This window comes from Hordeum vulgare, chromosome 2H, assembly GCF_904849725.1.
Source record: "Hordeum vulgare subsp. vulgare chromosome 2H, MorexV3_pseudomolecules_assembly, whole genome shotgun sequence".
NCBI classification, from domain to species: domain Eukaryota; kingdom Viridiplantae; phylum Streptophyta; class Magnoliopsida; order Poales; family Poaceae; genus Hordeum; species Hordeum vulgare.
Window position 1 is genome coordinate 16,521,893 of NC_058519.1, and position 19,083 is coordinate 16,540,975.

At 43.8% G+C, this 19,083-nt stretch overlaps 2 protein-coding genes across 2 annotated transcripts; one reads left to right on the forward strand and one right to left on the reverse strand.

The window, feature by feature from the left end:
• Positions 1 to 7,892: 7,892 nt before the first annotated feature.
• On the reverse strand, positions 7,893 to 11,348 carry LOC123429230. Its single transcript, XM_045113287.1, has 11 exons — positions 10,755 to 11,348; positions 10,440 to 10,622; positions 9,416 to 9,535; positions 9,287 to 9,328; positions 9,117 to 9,212; positions 8,950 to 9,039; positions 8,730 to 8,852; positions 8,603 to 8,641; positions 8,465 to 8,515; positions 8,273 to 8,347; positions 7,893 to 8,181 (listed from the first exon to the last, which is right to left on the reverse strand). The coding sequence occupies exons 1-11, from the start codon at positions 11,346 to 11,348 to the stop codon at positions 8,149 to 8,151; spliced, it is 1,446 nt and encodes a 481-aa protein (XP_044969222.1). The 3' UTR covers positions 7,893 to 8,148.
• Positions 11,349 to 17,181: 5,833 nt separating this feature from the next.
• On the forward strand, positions 17,182 to 18,287 carry LOC123429231 (senescence-specific cysteine protease SAG39-like). The gene is made up of 2 exons (XM_045113289.1): positions 17,182 to 17,617; positions 17,701 to 18,287. Exons 1-2 carry the CDS (start codon positions 17,182 to 17,184, stop codon positions 18,285 to 18,287), a joined length of 1,023 nt encoding a protein of 340 aa, XP_044969224.1.
• Positions 18,288 to 19,083: the final 796 nt, after the last annotated feature.

The window sequence follows — 19,083 nt, forward strand, 5'->3', positions numbered from 1 at the left end:
CACACAATCACATAGCTCCGTCCTATCACACGCACACAAACACATACGCATATTTCCATTCTTGCACGTTATCCCTTCTTTTTCCTCACCTATGTCAAGAGAGATCAAGCCCGGTAGGAAGATATATGTTTAATTCTCTTTCTTAATTAGCTAGTAGATCTAGATAGTGAGGTAACTAGATATATAGCTCTAACTAGGGAGAGAGAGAGAAAAAGCTAACTAGTGGATGGCTAAAATATTAGAGACAAGGGAGGTTAGGTCATTAATATATAAAGGTGCAGGTGAAGGTCAAAGAAAGAGATGAGAGCGGGGTGGAAGATCATTAATGGAGGTGATGGAGAAGAAAAGAAGAGAGAGGGGGGAGGGGAGCATTGAAGGAAGAAGAAGAGGAGGTGGGGAAGACGAAAGGGAAAAGAAGAGAAGTGGGGAGAAGGTGACAGATATTTTGTGGCTGGCGATCATAGTAGTAGAGCGAGTGTTGCTTGAGAAACGCTCTACTACTAGATACACTAGCAATAGCGTCATTTCCTACCATGCGCTGCTATTAACTAAGGCCCACCAGTGTAACCATAGGAAATTAGTAGTGGATCCCTTTTCAAGAAACGCATTACTGCTAGTGTAACTAGCAGTAGCACTTCTCGTAGACAAGCGCTGCTGATAAGGGAGACCCACTAGCTTACCAGTAAAAACATATATGTAGCGCCCTTTCAAGGAAACGCGCTACACATACACTAGTAGTTGTAGCCCATGTTTTTATTGGAGCACTACTAACTTATGTTGATCCTCGTGCACCCTTTGGCCCACTTAGAAGTAGTGTGTTCATGCCTACCAAGTGCTACTTCTAATTAGTACTAGTAGGGCCTTTTTTTCTGCGCGCTAATGGTACTTAGCAGTAGCGTTTAGCCCATAACTAGCGCTATTAGTAACATTTTACCTATAAGTTTTTCCCTAGTAATGCTTAGTGTTCATGTGCATGCTAGCTAGATTGGTGCTAGAATGGGCATGCTATGTTGCATGATTTTGTTACGTGCATGGTTTTCAAGGTCGGTAGGACTAATGTGTTTGCTACTTTAGGTAGTAGTAGTACAAATGTAGCATGTCAATGCCCTGTTACTAATCGATGTCATATTACCTGACAAAGTGATGAAGATGGAGTGGGACATGGCCAGAGGAGGAGCCCATGTCATCGCCGGCGTCGAGGCCATCTTGGACTTCATCCCCACGAAATGCTGGCTAAAGAGGGTGAACCTCTATGGCAGGGTCGCCTTCATGAGCATGTCACATTCAAGGGGACGAGCTCCTAGGACTGGCCATGAGGAGGGGTCCCGAGAGCACCTTCGATTCTACATGCAAATCAGAGACGAAGAGGATCCTGCCATGCTCGTCATCCCTCCCATGTTCGTGGAGGTGATGAAGGAGTGGCTAACGGTCAGGCTCCCGCGTGTGGGCAGGCTCTCGGCAAACAAGTGGTGCGAGTTCTGGGTTTAGGTCCAGAACTTCGACGGTCAAATGGTGCTTGGCCGGGCCGGCAGTACTTCTGCCATCACCATAGGATCGTCCCCAGTGACCTCATCATGCTGCGAATTTTCGGCCTCGGACTCAAGGTTCAAATATACAACCACGACAGCTTCATCGGGTGCAAGGTGTGTTACAGCAGGCACATCTACATCGGTGACCTTTCTTTCGCCCTCTGAACATGTTAGGATGAACTTGTAGTTAGTTTGCGGTGATGGGAGAACTTGCTGGGAACTTGTTCATATTTTTTCTAGGGTTCGGCACCTCGTGTTCACGCAGGGGGCATGGGATGCTCCTACTATCTTTAAACCTAATCTTGTTTAGCAGTATGACTATTTAGTTGCTTGTTTATCTGCTATTAGCTGTTGTTTACCTCCTACTTTAGTGTTATACCTATTTTTATGCATAATGTGGTGGGAAGACCATCACATTTGAGTGTGGTGAGCAGAACACAAACGTGTATGCAACCAAACAGGTGTGGTTTGCATCCGCTCACCCTTTAAGCACAAATGCGAGCAACCAAACAGCCAGTCTAAAGTGGCCTTTGACGCAATGCAGGCAACCAAACAACATGCAGATGTTGGTTTATTGCCTGCTTTTGTTAAACCAGACTGGCTTGAGATGTGCATGAAATGCAGATACTATTCAGTCGAGGCAACCAAATGCGTTCTCAGTGGATATACAATTGTGATTGTGCATCGGTGTGCAGGCATGCAAGAGTTGCACACAGTTGGTGGACAACCAGTTGTGCACGATCGGTAGATATGCAACTATTGTTGCGCGTGGAGAGGGCGAAGCGAGAAGGTGTGGCGGCCAGGCTGATGTAGAGGTTCGAGGACATCTTGGTGAAGGAGGAGGCATGCGTGAGGCACTCGGACATCGAGGAGGAGGAGAAGGCGGAGAGCATAAATTTTTTGATGGAGGCGACGAACAAGAAGCTCAACCTTAAAGAGAGGAGGACCATGATCAAGAGAAGAAGGTTGTGTTCGAGGAAAAAGAGAGTAAAAAATCGCCGCCAATGCGGAGGACACCAAGATGTTGACCTTCAATGTCGACTCTTTGGATGCCGACGCAAAAAATGTGTGTGCAATCCATCTGCTACCAGACGTTGCAACGGCAGAAAGTTGAGTTGGCAGCGGCGGACTATGAGGACGTGACGGAGGCTACCTAGATGGTTGCGTAGGCACCTCCTTAATCGGGGAGCAGACAGTTGGGATTGCCGATCCGATAAGGCAGAAATGCACAGGCTGTCGGACTGATGTTTTTTGAATTCTGGCATGTTCTTTTGGTTGTGATCAGGCATGCAATCCGGTACTAGTGTGATCCGGTGCGTTGCGTGGATCGGAGTACATTTAAATTTAAATTTACTTGTAGACATATACATGTCGGGTTAGATCAGGGGCGAAAACAGGACCCAAACCCCGGGTCCTGAAGCCCATCTTCATTCTTGATTGTAGAAATTATTAAGAATATGAGGCCCAAATCCATGCATTTTTTTAAGGTGGATCGGGGCTTGGTGTCTACCTGCTTCCGCTCGTGGGTTGGGTGGCAGTCTCCCGCATCCATGTCTGCACAGGGATACGGTAGAAAATTTACGAGTTGGAGTTGGAGATGCCCTAATAGACAAGGAAACATAATGATTATAAAAATTAAGAAGAAAGAACATGTTGCGGCATTTGATTTAACACTTTGCAAAACAGTTTGAAATTTGAACGAGGCGTTGTAGACCGGTCAATAACCAAAATACTCCGTACTTATCTTGCCCAAAACGGGACTGTGGGTCTGTCTGCCATAGAGAAAGTTAAGAGGCAAGCCTATACTGACTGGTTCGGGGCTCACTTTGTCCTTTGGTATCGCCGGAGTATTCCCCCCTCCCCCTCCTCCTCTTTCTTCTCCGGCCGAGCGCAACCGCAGCTCCAAGGATGGCCGACGCCCCCGACCCTCTGGAACCCCTGGAGCCAGATCCCGTAACAGGTAAAGCACATGTACCAACTTTTTCCAGTATTTGCATCGCGCTGCCGCGCCGTCCATCACCCGCCGCGGCCGGCCACCAACAGCGTGCCATAGCCGAGCGATGGCAAAGAGATGTAGGGCAGGGGACAAGGGGTGAGGTCGACGCCACGAGGGAGCGCACGGTCGACATGTGGTGGTGAACCGGCCGGCCAGCCGATGGCCGACTGGTGCCCTTCACGGCATTGTCTCTTTTCCGATGCTGCGGCACCGGCCATTGGTGGCCGATTACCTAAGGTTTTGGTCTTTACGACCCCGAACATTAGCAATCGCTCGCCGCCGGTCTCATGAGGTGGGGAACCGACGGCAATTTTCTTACTTTAAAGCTGACGCCTTTACGACCCCGGACATCAGCAACTGCTCGCCGCCAGCCGGTCTCTCTCATCGCCACCGCACGCCGAGTTAAGTGACGTTTGGACCGAGCATCATGTCAGGTCAGCCGTCTACAGAGCAGCAAAGGGCCTTGATCTAGGCAAAGGCCCATGCCCAACAGCAGGATTAGCGAGGGTGAGGGGGAGAGGTGTTAGAGGGACATCGACCGGCAAGCATCGCCATTGCTGCCATCAGGATGAGCCAATCCTGCCTTCTGATGCTTGAAATATCAGCTACTTCATGTCCCTCTGGTAGTCATGAGCAGAGTCCCCTGTTTGTACTAGTACAAACAGAAAACCATAGGTATGTATGAAATCATACGTACCTATGGTTTTCCAGCATCAGCATCTACTGGGTCAGCAAACTAGCGTGGTTGTATATGTATGTTATGTATGTATTTACATATAAAATGAAGAATGGAGTAAACTCAAGAGCTAGTAATACTGATGCCCCAAGATCTAAGTGTTGTTTGTTTGTTTGTTGCAGACTTGCAGTAGTCTTCCATAATTGAGTTCCTAATTGACAATTCACTTTGTTTCCAACAGTTCAAGCCATTAGGGATTGCTACCGTTTTCTGGGGACAATCAAAGGCAACGTTACACTACAACCCTGTGATAATGATGAGGTCCTTGATTTTGATGGCACGAAAATGGAGTTCCAGAAGTGCAATTACCAAGTTGGTACATTGAAATTAACAAGATTTGTCAAGAGGGGGGTCAGAAATTCAAAGGATTGGGCTATGAACTACCATTTTGTCAGTGCTTTGCAACATCCAGCAGCTATGCAAGTGGAAAACTACTTCCATTCAGAGTGTGTGGTCGTTTCTGCAGTGGATAGCTCATTGTACAAATGGCTGGATACCAAGAAAAGCATAGAACTGTTCGATGTAGGCGATATGCGCCCTATCCTAAGAAATATGCTCAGGTGAGTTTTGCCTTAAACTCTGCTATATATGCCTTCCGTTTTCTACACAGTTGTTAAATTTCTTGTTGTTGCCCTATGTAGCCAACTTGTAGGTCTTGTGCAAAGCATAATTGCCCAGAAAAAGTGTCCCACGGATCTTTCAATGGAAGACTTGTATATCAAGCGGCTTTCTGGTGATATACCTAAGCTACAGGTGTTGATACTTAATGGCAGGTGTCTTCTTAAAACAGGAAAACTTTATATGCGTGGATGTTTGGCACTGATTTCACTACACATTAAAATTGACATAAAAAGTTGGTTTTCAGTTTTTGAACAGATATATATGATGAAACAATTTAATCATGTGCACCTTGTTATAAAAGGTCATGAATTTATGTTTGAAACAAGCATGGTTGTTAAGAACAACTATAAGATGTATGCCTTAATATTTTGTGCTACGCAAAATAATTATATTGGTTCAACCTAAACGATGAATATTGTGCTAGCTATTCAAAACATGTGCATTTTGGTCTTTTTGTTAGGACACATATGGTCATTTTGATGGTAGCCTGGCTTGCAGCAGGCTCTGTAACTTAGCTTTGGGCATTTACATGTTTTAGCACCAAACCGTGTACGAGTACATTACATTTTGTAGCATTGCCACAATCCATATTTCTTTTTTTACAGTTCCTGCACATTTCTTGTAGTGGAAAAGAGAGGGAGGGGGGGTAAAGATTATTGGAGTATATCCAAATAAATGCAGATGTGCATTTGCCATGTGCAAGTACTATATGCACTTGCATTGGGTTTGTACAGATAAATGTTGTCCTATGCAGAAAAAGACAAGGATGAACAGATAAAAATAATAACTCCCAGTTTGTTTGCACACAACATAATGCAGATATTTGCACAAAAACGAGTAATGCGCATAGCACCCAAACTATCTCGACGATTGTGAGGTTTTGTTACGATGCAAAAGAAGAAAAGGAAAATCATGTGGGTGTGGTGTTTGTTCAAGTGCCGTTTTAGTATGTTCTTTTTCTTTTGGTATTCTACGATGATACATGTACTAGTAAAATTCATAATTTTTGCTTCTTGATTTTTTTGGTTTATCGTAGTTGAAAACTTGAGCACTATAGCCGAGGAGGAGGCTTGGAAAAATGTAAGGGGGATTGTTAAAGAGTGGTTTCTCAGGCATGATGTCGATCCAAGCTCGGGCAGTGCAGACTTCATCTCATGTATTAGGATTCGGATAAGAAACACACAAGCTCTCTTGGAGGACCACCCGGTGGAGTAGGATAACATGAAAAAGGGCCTATTTCTCGCGGAAACTTACTCGTGCTCCCAGCAAGTGTCTCGTAGGATCAATTCATCAGAACTGAAGTGGCCTGTGGAAGCAGATGGAGCAACTACTCCACGGTTGCTATCGGATTTACTTTTTCATGGAAGGAAATACGCGATGTACAACAAGGAATATGCAAATGACTACGTGAGGCTGCTGAGGAACAGCTACAAGCACTTCAACCCGCTGCCAAAACATATTAAGGTGTGTGATTTAAACTGCCTTAATTTCAGCTAAAGTAGAGTAGTGTTTATAGTGTTAATTGTAGAATCCAAATGGTGAACGGAGTCATCCTAAGTTGGAGGAGGAGCTTGAGTGACAAGAGATTGGATATTAGAAATTCAGTTGAATGTTGTTTTGTTGCAGGAATTGCTTGGAGGCAATACGGATGGACTCCTACGTGAGATCGAAGAGTGGTCGCCTCGTATCTGGCACATCCTGTATGTGGCACTTCACATGCCCTGAGCTCGCTGTAAGTAGAAGACCATGAATATCATACAACATACTGTACTAAACATTTCTGTATCTATCTGATCACAAGCCCTGAAATGTATGTACTCACTCTGTTTTTATCCATATACACAGGATGTGTGGTTGCTGACCAAGAAGCCGAGTTGGTGCATGGAATGGAGATGAAATTAAGAGTAGCTTAACTAATTATATAGACTAGATCGCACAGGTTATTGTAATCCTATCTATCTATCTATCAATAGATCTAGTACTTTGTCTTTATTTCGCGGGCTGGTAAACAGACAAACACACAAACGACCAAACAAACAAACTAGAGGAGGATTCTGCTGCCCAGCTAGACGCGACCAACACCAATGTATTTTACTGGGATATCTCCATCTCCTGGCAATCTTTCCTTGATTGATGGTGCGACATCGTACCGGGGCATCTTCTAAGGAACGATGAATGAATGTATTGGTGTTGGGGGGTTGAAAATGAAACCAGGAATTGTGTTTGTTTCGTGTCTCAGTTTGAATCAACCTGCAACTGTCTGTCGCAAACACCTGCTCCTGCTCACTCTTGAGGTTCCAACGCAACGGGCACAAGTAGGGAGGAGATATTCAGCGTAACAGCTACCTACACTGCTGCTGAGATCCGATTAGGCGCTTATGGAAGTTGGAACTGAATTTTTTTGAACTAAAGCAGCCACGACACATATTTTGGGACGGAGAGAGTACTTCAATGCTTGTTCTGCTGTCTAAGTCTACATACATATACTACCACTTGAGCATTGTGTGCTGCGTTCAGAGGTACTATTTGGTAAACAGGCATGGAGGAATACTCCCTCTGTTCAAAGCTCACATTCTCATTTCTCAAGCATGGAAGATACTCCCCCTTTAAACTAATATAAAACCGTGTAGATCAAGCATGGAAGGTAGTACTCCCTCCGTCCCAAAATTCTTGTCTTAGGTTTGTTTAGAAATGGATGTATCAAAATACTAAAACGTGACTAGATACATTCATATCTAGACAAATCTAAGATAAGAATTTTGGGATGGAGGAAGTACTATTTTGGTACTTGCCTGGCTGGCTTGCTGTTTGGGACAGCAAGTGACTTTTCAACATGAATCAAGTGATTGATCCTTTCGCTCTGTCGAGTCAAACATCATGAATCATGTTTGCAGCTAAGCATATTTTTTACCACAATCAAAATATAGTCTTTCACTCCAACATACATCCATTGCATAATACTAGTATATTGCTACTCAGACAGGTCCTAAAAAGACCTGCTCATTATGTGACCACTATCTTACTATTATTGATGGCAAGTACAGAAAACAAACCAAGCATCACGCATACGTACTAGTGAATAACATTACAACAGGGGATGTCCACTAATTTAAAAACATGAGCCAATCTTCATCCACAATGTCAGACTGCTGAGCTGGGCTAGTTATGTATGTAATACAATCTTCGTAATACTTCCGTCTTGCTGTTATATGAGAAAACAACGGCTCATTTCAGGCCAAAAGGGACAAATCTAGTTTTTTCCTTGCTCAATCGTAGGGTCTAAAGGGAACAAATCCACCCTGCAAAGTGGCACGCACATAAGTTACTGGGTTTTTTTATCTCGGGAGAGAATTAACCTTACTTTAACAATAAATACATTTATTAGCATACCTTTTTGTCCAACTTCAACTGATCTGCTATCTCCACCTTCTTCTTAGCATAGTCAGCCATGTTCATTGATTTATGCTGAAACAAGGGATCCAATTATATAACAACAACAATCATGACCACATATAAATTCATAGAGAATTTTTTTCAAAACGAAAATAAAACAAAATCATAGAGGATTCATTGAGACAATACCCTAGTGAAAGATAACTCATTAAACACAGCCCGAGCCTTTTCCTCTTCATCCTACACAAAGGTCTTATCAATGTCAACAACCTATTGCAGTTAGGTATGTATCACCATGTCAACATACATGTACAATATCCTACTTACAGTCCGCTTAATGCCACCCTCCAGGACAATAGAGTAAATCTACAAAGGAAAACAGATGAAATTAAACATTTGGCTATATGTTACACATTCCATTTTCACAACATAAAATCACAGTTAGTGGCTATACAGTTTGTTGCATTGTTACAAAGATATGGCATGCGCCCCTATTGAGTTCAGCACGTAGTATTGGTTTGTGCACATGGAAATTGTCAGACTCATATACATCCCTCACAGCATCTTTGTAAGTTCTCTGAAATATTTGTGAAACCGTAAGAAACACGCAAAATCACAAAAGCATGTCAGCCGTGCTCTATTGCACAAACGTTTTGATGTAGTAGGATGCTAACATTTCCTTTATAGACAAGCCTCCAAATCTGAAAATAGAGGAGATCTATGTCCTTGAGGGACGCATCCATTTTCAGCTCCGTAATGTACTCCTGAATCAAATGGACCAGATTGTGAGTACCACCAGCAAATAACACCACCTCAATTAGCAGAAGACAACATATCCTACATCATAAGCATAACCAGCTAAATCTTCAGTCATATGAGGAATGCCGGTTGCAATCCTCAATGCTTGCCTCCATGCTCTAGTATCCCATTTTATCCACTGAAGTGACAAGAAGTTAATGATCATGTGTATGTATATGACTAATTTTGTAATTTTCTGTGGGGCATACTTACATCCTTAGTCCTGCGATCCAGATGCAAATAATCTGCAATCCACTGTTACAAGAAGAAATCTATCACTTTAAAAACATTCCAGCCACTCGTAGTATTTTTCATTCAACAGCTTGATCACATAATGCATACCTTGATTTTCTTTGAAATTTCTGCATAGTACTTGACATAAGCATCATCAATTTTATATGTATGATAACGCGAGCGGTACTCATCGTGATAGCCGTACAGGCTTCCACTCGTACCAGGCAGCTACGAAAAAGAAAGGGACAAGAATCAGATGACACGTCTGAAAAGGCACAAAAGTGCAGATACTTAATGGCTATAGTGTAGTGAGATGACATACTGTCTATAGAAGTAACTGACTAAAGATCCACATTATTTCCTTCTAGTATAGTCTAGCTTGCTAAAAAATAGTAATGTATAACTAAATGACCTTTAACAAGTTAATCCACTGAGACACGGTCGTGATATAATTCAGATGCAATTCAAACGTCAACTAACTTCAGCAGCCAAATTTAACGGCACAAAATCAAAGAGATAAGAAATTTGAAAATAGTAATGTTTGTCAAAACATATAAGGTAACATAGCTTTGAACCTGGGACTGCTCCCCGCAGTCACAGAAATCATGATATTTTTATCTTCTAATGCTAAACCTCAGCTTTAAAACTAAGGCAATCAAGGAGGTTCAAGAACTAAGTGGGATACCCTTCCTAGCATTTCGTCCCGAGTTAAGGTTACATATGAAACGGCTAAGAACCGACCGATTTTAAGGGATCACTCATTAAAATCAGCAGGAAGGCTTGCCCAAAGTTTGAATAAACACAAAAAACTGGCCACCTTTTCGAATCCAACACCACAAGTACTAAGCATCCATCAGTAGCCACAAAGCAAGGGCTCAATCATCATCATCATCATCATCATCCTCTATTAAGAATAAGCTGTCGAAAACAGTTTTAACTCATACCATAAACCCATGGCTCAATATTCTATACTAATGTTGCAGCTGTTGTTGGAGCCACTGAAGCAAAATGAACTACCTCACTGATTGCCGGATTTCACGGTGTGTTTCGAAATGGTTTCTGAACACCCATGGTTATGATAACGAAACTAGTCAATCGGATGACCAAATGTAGATATAAATAGTACACTTACAAAATTGCGAGGAACAATCCGTTGGTAGTCATTCAATTCAATGTTCTGGATGTCATCACGATGGATGTACCACTCAAAATTTTCATCATTCTCTAATGCCTCAAAGTATGACTCGCGGAGAAGTTCCTCATCAGTGTATTCTTCTAGTTCCTTGAGTTCACGTGCGCGCTCTGGATTTACAACCTACACACAGATGATAAAAACACGAGATAAAATCACCCACGCAAACCAAACCAGAAGACTGAATCAGCTACTATGGCACACAGGTATAAAGTTTAAGATGCACGGTGACTGATTGATAGGGCATGTAGGTACCTTGTAATGAGCGATGCGATAGCGTGCAAGGCGCGCTTCTATCTTGTGGTGTTCCTCCCATGTCATATAAAGTGGCAGGTCAGTAGGATAATCGTCCTTCGTCTGAATATTGGCAAGAAAAAGTTGAGAATACTTGGCACGGTCTTCCTCGCTGATAAGGAAGTGCAGCCCGAAACGCTGCTCGCTTTCTTCTTGTGCCGGCTCTGTGTTCAGCAGAAGATCATAATCTTGGCCCGCTTGGAAGGTGTCCTCCATGTCTGTCACATGAGAAATCTGATCTTGCCCCCCTTGGATGGTGCCCTCCATATCTGTCGCATGAGGAATCAGATCTTGACCCCCTTGGATGGTGTCCTCCATGTCTCCATGGCCTTCCTCGCTGATAAGGACGTCCGGCCCGTATATTTCTCCTTCTGCCGAATCTGTTCTGAGCAGCAGCTCCATGTCTGTCGCATGAGAAATCGAACCTTGGTGCCCTTGGATGGCATCCTCCATGTCTGCCGCGTGGTCGTGGGCAGTGGCAGGAGATGGGGGCAGGTGCTTGCGGCGCCTCTTCTCCCCTGTCCACGCCTTGTTTGTTCCATCGTCGCCCTGCATGTCGATCCAAGGAAGGATACGGCCGCGGGAGGCGGCGGCGGCGGTGGGAGGAGACGGCGGTGAAACCCTGGGTAGACACTTGTCGAGAGATGGAAGGGGGAAGCAGAGCGTGCGGGCTCTTGTTTGTTTGGGGCACTCGGTGGCAGGCCAACGTTAATTTGCTGCACATTGAGGCCTCGTTCAGTATTTGCGTGTTTCAACGAGTATTTTACCACCCGGTATAGAAATTCCGAAAATTCCCTGGCCCATTCGGTATCCCCGTATTGGACCGGTCCATCCCGAACCCTTCATCCCAAAAATTACAACCCGAACCCTCCTAATACTCGCGTGTGAGGAGAACCTCCCCTTCCCGCGCGAAATTTCTCCTCGACTATGACGGCGTAGCCTCCTCCGCCCTCCGCCCTTTGGCCAGAAGTTCGTCGGCGGCTCGCCGTCTTCGTCGACTCCCGTCCAAACCGAGCCAGACCATCTGTGGGTCCTGCCTCGGGTCCCGGGGCTTCTTGGCTCTTGCCACCTGCCATCCACGTCATTCCCTCCGCCGTACACGCCGCCTCAGCCCCTGATGCCTCGGACGTCCAAATCCTTCCGGCAGCCTGGAATTTTCGCCCGTAAGGACTGGTTCCACCTCATCCCCCCTACCCTTTGTCTAGGGTTTTAGTCGTCGGTCTGATCATGGGTGTGCTTGCTTGGACGGAGTTCTTGCTAATATGCTTGCTTGGGGCTATGCAGATGTGAGTTGTTTACATGATAACAAGATCTGGTCTGGAGCTTGTAGTCTAATATGGTTGTGCATTGTAAACAGTAAGTTGAACGAATGCAAATCATCCTCGGTCTTTGGTTGATTGGGGGTTGGAGAGAGTTTCTGATTTGCTTAATCATGGAACGGAGACAACAGTTTTCGTGTACACATTGATGGATTTTTCTCCTCATGACTTATAATTGTTGTATTCTGATTTTTAGGACACGTACTCATGGTTGTGTGTTCAACTTTTCCTTTCGACAGCAACGATCTTAGTAGAAAAGTAGAAAAGAAAATGGCATCTGAATAGATTGATTAAAATGCACCACTACAGGTTTTCTATGGGTTGTTGTGTGTGCGTGTGCTCACCAGACAACTTAAACTGCATCTCTCTTTGAACCTTGATGTCACAAGAGCTATTTTACATATCATCTGATGTACTAAATTACAACATAAGTACAGTAACACTACGTTTTACAAACAATTCATGTATCTTTGATGAGGCTAGCATGCAAATTTACTAGTTGGAAATTCAATAACAAGTGAGATAAGTCTAAGAAGTGAAATGCAACAATTTAGTTTAGTTCACTACCCAGAAACATCTACTAGTTACAACAGCAGCACAACCTCGAATTGTTTCATTACTGATACATCATTTACAGATTATAGAAGATGACACTAAAGAGTCAAATAATAATTATAATGTACACAAACAAGTGACATCTTGATGACAGAGGAACAAGTGATCTGTTCGCAAGTTGAGTCATGTTCATGAAAACTGTAATTAATTTGATATTGCAAAGCTGTTTTTTAGGAAAGAGGAACTTTGATTTATTTTGAATTAACATTTTCCAATTTATAGCCGTTCTTGAATTATATAACCCTTAGACAAACAGATTTGTTTTTTATAGGTACCCGGGCCTTGGTTTATAGTGGGGATGGACGAGCAGCTGCCTTCGTGAGTGAGGGAATCCGGGATTAAGGGGTCCTCGGGCGGTCGGGCTGTTGTTCGTGGGCCGACCTAATGGGCCGCATTATTTAAGATCGGACTACATGACGATATCGTAAACAAGTAGGAAAGCTCCAAAGACTCACATGTCATCCAAGTTGTGTAGGCTAGATTGGCACAATTACCCCTGGCTAAGGTCGGTTGTATGTAACCAGGGACCCCTGGTGTCTATATAAATCAGAGGGTTTCATCCTGATGTCTACGGACGCTTCTATTCTTGTAGATTATGTTGGGCCTCCAAGCGCAGAGGGTTGTAGGACAACACCAATTTCTCTCAAGTGGATGACCTAAGGTTTATCGAACTCGGGAAAGTAGAGGTTGAAGATGATCTCTCTCAAGCAACCCTGCAATTAAGATACAAGAAGTCTCTTGTGTCCCCAACACACCTAATACAATTGTCAGTTGTATAGGTGCACTAGTTCGACGAAGATATGTTAAAAGACAAGTGATATGGATGGTAAAACAAGGTAATATAAATCTGAAATAAAAATGAAAGCAAGAAAACATGAAACAAAACTGAAAGTAAACGGTGTTCAGTGGTGGAAAATAAGGCCTAGGCTTCATACTTTCACTAGTGGCAACTTCCAACAACATTAACATAATCTAATCACATGATATTTCCACTAAAACATGAAATGGAGACGTACTTGGAGATCATTCCTTTGTGATCAAGAGAGGACGAGAATTATGTAGGACTACAAAAGCACACCTCGAAGTTCATAGTTCTCATCTATGGATTTCCCAATGTCACCACGGTCATCCAAAGAGAGTACCACAATCACCATGACAAGTGTGTGGCAAACGTAAAAAACAAATGCCATCTCACCCTCTGCGATGGTTAAGAGCACAATTAACTAGTGAATGGTGCTAGCCGCCGGTTGAGATTTTTTTTTCAAAAAGGAGGCAAAGCCCCGGCCTCTGCATCGAACGATGCATGCAGCCATATATTAAAATCAAAAGCAAGTCTCAGCAAAGTACGTGAAAGGTCTAGCAAAAAGTGAATGAAAAGATACAAGGCGTCTGTCGCGCCCAAACCGGAGATGATAATAGACCTAGATGACTAAGCACCTATCCTATTAATATGTCGTCATCCAAACCGGTTGAAGATACTCTGTGCTACCATCTCTCAACGGACACACCCAGTAACCATAGGCTCCCTGGCTTTCACAGAAGTGAGTAATGACCACGTGTTGATCAGTGTGGTAGCCCTGAAAATAACCTACAAGAAGTGGATATCGCGTTGTCTGTTAAACACTAAGTCATTTCTGCAATTCCATAGAGCCCACGATAGTGCATATGATCCCACACGAATAAGTTTAGCAGTTTGAACAGTAACCCCCTGTAACCACATCCCAAATAACGTGTTGATACTATTAGAAAAACTAATGTTGAAGCCGCCGGTCGAGATGGTCATGAGAAAAATGCTCGTCCTCCACACAACAAGACCTGACTTGAACAATTAATTGTAAAATGTTTGATGGTGCAAAAAAGAGACCCACGTGCACATTTTTTTGTGCATCTGAAACATATTGTTGCAACATTTATTTCCTAGTTTCTATGAAAAGAGCATAAAAACATTTTAGCGCGTCCATCTCGATCCTCGGGTTAGCTACCAACAAAATCTCTTTGTTAAAGCCCTGTAGCCACCAAGTTTTGCGAGCGAAAGCACATTGATGCAAATCCACCATCTTCCTTGAGCTTGGCAAATCAAAGAACAATAGTTTTGTGTTCCAACTCGTATTCCATCGAGAGTTGGTGGCAACAAGGGTGACGACATCCATCCTGGGCGGACGATGATGAACGACCGAACAGAAATGACCTATTGCCTATCTCCTACAATGTTTTTTTCTCATTTACGTGTGTGTAGTTTTACGTATTTATTCATCTTTAGCTTTTCCAAATATGCCTATAAAATAAATATTTGATATTACAGATGTAAATAAGAGGCATGTTCACATATCTATTAATTTTTAGTAATTTTTAGCAAGGAGGTAAGAACATCTACAACCGAACCCCTATACATGCCCCCAAACACCCGAACGGGCTGTCTGGTCAATGCCCGGACAAAAAACGCCACCCAACCTAGCGTGTCATTTCCGGGTCAAACGCTCGGACTCACTCGTACTTCCATATCCACCCAAATCTGGGGCAGATACGGGGACACCCGGACGCGCCCGCCACATCACAATCGGACCACTCTAGCCCACCCGACCCCACATAAACTGGACCCCATCCGCACTTGGGCCGAAAGCGCAGCAGCATTTCACTCCACTCCACATCCCAGAGTCCGCTCCCCTCCGCCCAAGCTCCCGCATGGCGATCTCCCGCTGTCTCATGCATGGAGGGCATCGGATCCAAGTCGTACACCTTCAAATCCATCTACCCGAAGCTCGTCCCACGCGTAGGAGGAGGCAACCTGATGGCAGCGGTCGGACTCCTTCCGCTTGGAATCCATTACGTCTGCCTAAATGTTGCATGGAACCGGCGTGAGGTGTGTCGTCGCTGCCTCACAGGGGGTGATACAGTCCGTGTGGTATCCCAACACGCTGGCAGATGCACAATCGCTACGTTGGCACACCGGGGTGGGTGTGAACGCATGGGTATCATCCAACACAAGTATGCCATGGCGTGCCTGACGTGCGAAGCAGCGGGCACGGGAGACGGTGGAAGACGTCGTGGTGGACGTAGGGTCGCACTCTACGGCGCAGTGTATGGTGCATGGTCACCCCGGGCGCCACAACCATGTCGTGGTGGACATCGACGGCTCCTCCCATAAGGGATCCTTCATCAATATCACATAACCAACGACGTGCACACGACAGCGTCCGACGAGGAAGAGTAGGGCATGGGATGTGTGTGTGTTACACAGAACATTGAATTTGAGCCCTTTGATTAGACAGCAGATCGCTGACGCAATAGGGTGCTGGTTTTCCTGGTTACATTCAGTTTGGTAGTTTTAGAAGAATTGAGTCTCTCGCATTTATAAGTAGTAGAGATTAGTAGTAGCGACAGAGAATAGAGATACCAGTGAGGAAGGAGGCATGATCTATATTTTTTAGGAGATAAGGCACATGCTCAAGTCATCATCACGGGCTCAGGTACTGTAGTTTGGTGAATATAATCACTACAAGATATGGCTTCTCGCTTATATATAAAGCAGGAGGAGAGGGGGCAATGGAGTGAAGCGTGCTATTGAATATCACAGAATTCAACTTGGTTGAAATGAAGTAAGCCTATAAAATATTCAGTGGATCACCTCTATGCAAGATATTAGAGATAATTCAATCTTTGCACATGTTCGAGAAACCTTGCGACCGATATGTCACACAAGTAGGATTGGGAGGTATAGGGAAATATAGCAAAATGAGAGCATATGTAAACTTCTCCGGTTGGTAAACGCATCGACGATTACTTCCACTTTTTAGTAGGAGGGAAGTTAATGTATGATGCCTAAGAGTTTTGAGAATACACTATTTTTGTAACATGCCTAATGCACCGGTACGGAAGGAGTACCATTTTTCCTGCTAGACTATGACCAAATTGCAACCTGTTTCGTGAGGAACATAAATTCAAGGGAAACTTAGACAACCCGTGTTGAATAATATGTCACATTATACCATGTTGTTTTTTTATCAGCCGTAATATTCCGGTCCATAGTAGCGAGCAGTTAGTTGATTCTTTTTTACAAACTGGGCGTCACGTCCACGGTCCTCCTCAGCAAATTTATTTCCAAGAAGACGCTATTCTTTGTTTCAATAATAAATCTCTCAAAGGAGGGATCACTATCAGATGTGCACTCCTAAAATAAACAAGAAGGGGTCACTATCAGATGTACACCAAGCGTACTTCTTTGTTCGGCCATATCATTTTTGTACAATCTGGCTGGCCAATCAAATGTGTGTGTCATTTTATACTATCTGGCCGGCCACCATAATCCACGGCAATGCAACAGCCCATATTCACAAACAACTTCGTACAAGCACCGTATCTCTCCGTCTCCCATTTTAGCACTATATATACCACCAAGTCCCATCCAGCAAACCAGACCAAAGTAACTATCAGTGTAGTCCGGTGCCTAACTGAAGATGGCCATCCACAAGGCTTCGCTTCTTGCCATCCTCGGTTGCATCTGCCTCTATGGCACTATCATTGTAGCTCGTGAGCTGAACAATGACTTGTTGATGGTGACGAAGCATGAGGACTGGATGGCTCAGTACGGTCGCGTGTACAAGGACACCATTGAGAAGGCTCGTCGGTTTGAGGTTTTCAAAGCCAACGTCGAATTCATTGAGACATTCAATTCCAAGAATCACAAGTTCTGGCTCGGCGTCAACCAGTTCGCTGATATCAGCAATGATGAGTTCAGGACAACCAAAACAAACAAGGGGTTCAAAGCAAACCCCATGCGAGTTCTTTCTACAGGATTCAGGTATGAGAACTTGAGTTTTGATGCCCTTCCAACAACGATGGACTGGAGGGCCAAGGGAGCCGTCACTCCTATCAAGGATCAAGGCCAGTGCGGTAAGTCAAAAAACATTGTGATGCATTGCATATATTTGGTAATATTTTCTGGGATAACACTATAACAACATAATTATTTCTAGGCTGTTGTTGGGCATTTTCTGCTGTTGCCGCGACTGAGGGCATTGTAAAACTGAAAACCGGGAAGTTGATCTCACTGTCGGAGCAAGAGTTAGTTGACTGTGATGTTCATGGTGAAGACCAAGGCTGCGAGGGAGGACTCATGGATGATGCCTTCAAATTCATTGTCAAGAATGGGGGCCTTACTACGGAGTCCAGCTACCCATATACAGCAGCTGACGATAAGTGCAAGGCTGGATCCAACAGTGCCGCCACCATCACCGGCTTTGAAGATGTGCCTGCCAATAACGAGGGTGCCCTTATGAAGGCGGTGGCAAACCAACCAGTATCTGTAGCTGTGGACGGGGGTGACATGACGTTCCAATTCTACTCTGGTGGGGTCATGACTGGGTCCTGTGGAACTGACTTGGACCATGGAATTGCAGCCATTGGATATGGAAAGACTAGTGATGGCACAAGCTATTGGTTGATGAAGAATTCATGGGGTGCAACTTGGGGCGAAGATGGGTATTTGAGAATGGAGAAAGACATTGCAGACAAGAAGGGCATGTGTGGTCTTGCCATGGAACCTTCTTACCCCACAAAATAGGAAGATTTTCAAATGCCACATAGTCATGCAAATGCACAGTTCTCAAATAACTAAGGTTCCTATATCCTATGTATAGTTCATATGTGTTCGTAAATTGGGTACGATGATGTATCTTATGTGCATACATTCTTATACTTTGTAAATTAATATCATGTGTGCTATATTGTACGTGAGAAGTTGATAAAGAATTATGTTGATACATATTACATGAAGCTTTGAAATGTGTAAGTTATTTGACTATGTTAAGAGTAAACTCTAAAGGTAGTTTCATATATATGGTTTTTATATAGTGTCTTCGGTATTTATAGGAATGTGCCATTGGATAACGGTTGAGTGTTACTAAACCTTATATGAGTGAACAAAGGATGTATTTCTCAACCATGCTATTTTTAGTGTATTCACTCGCTAGCTTCCACAAAACTAAACAAATCCTAACTCTCCGCGACCATATATCAACAGAATGATGAGATACAGTCAATTGAGCTATCACCAAAAGCCAGATTCTTATAAAGGCGATCTATACAAGAAGCTTTAACTTCGTATCCAAGTTCTTGATGAGATTGTATTGTATAGTAAAGAGGAAGAATACTCCTCTATCAACACATGTACTTTGTATCAAACAATCAGTCCTGGATAACAATGAATGTGGAGAACAAGAAAGGCTTAGTGAAAGGGAAGATGTGTAGAGATGATGGGTGGGGAGAAGTACAAGAGGAATGTTTCTATCTGGATGCAGAAGGTAGAAGGCCAAAAGAGGCTATATCTGAAGGAGGGAGCGCAGACAAGAATATTGCAG

Coding starts and splice junctions, on each gene's coding strand:
- LOC123429231 (XM_045113289.1), top strand. CDS start 17,182: ATGGCCATCCACAAGGCTTCGCTTCTTGCCATCCTCGGTTGCATCTGC. Junction 17,618..17,700: donor CAAGGATCAAGGCCAGTGCG/GTAAGTCAAAAA, acceptor AATTATTTCTAG/GCTGTTGTTGGGCATTTTCT.
- LOC123429230 (XM_045113287.1), bottom strand. CDS start 11,348: ATGCAGGGCGACGATGGAACAAACAAGGCGTGGACAGGGGAGAAGAGG. Junction 10,623..10,754: donor ATCGCATCGCTCATTACAAG/GTACCTACATGC, acceptor ATCTGTGTGTAG/GTTGTAAATCCAGAGCGCGC. Junction 9,040..9,116: donor TAGCTGGTTATGCTTATGAT/GTAGGATATGTT, acceptor CATTTGATTCAG/GAGTACATTACGGAGCTGAA.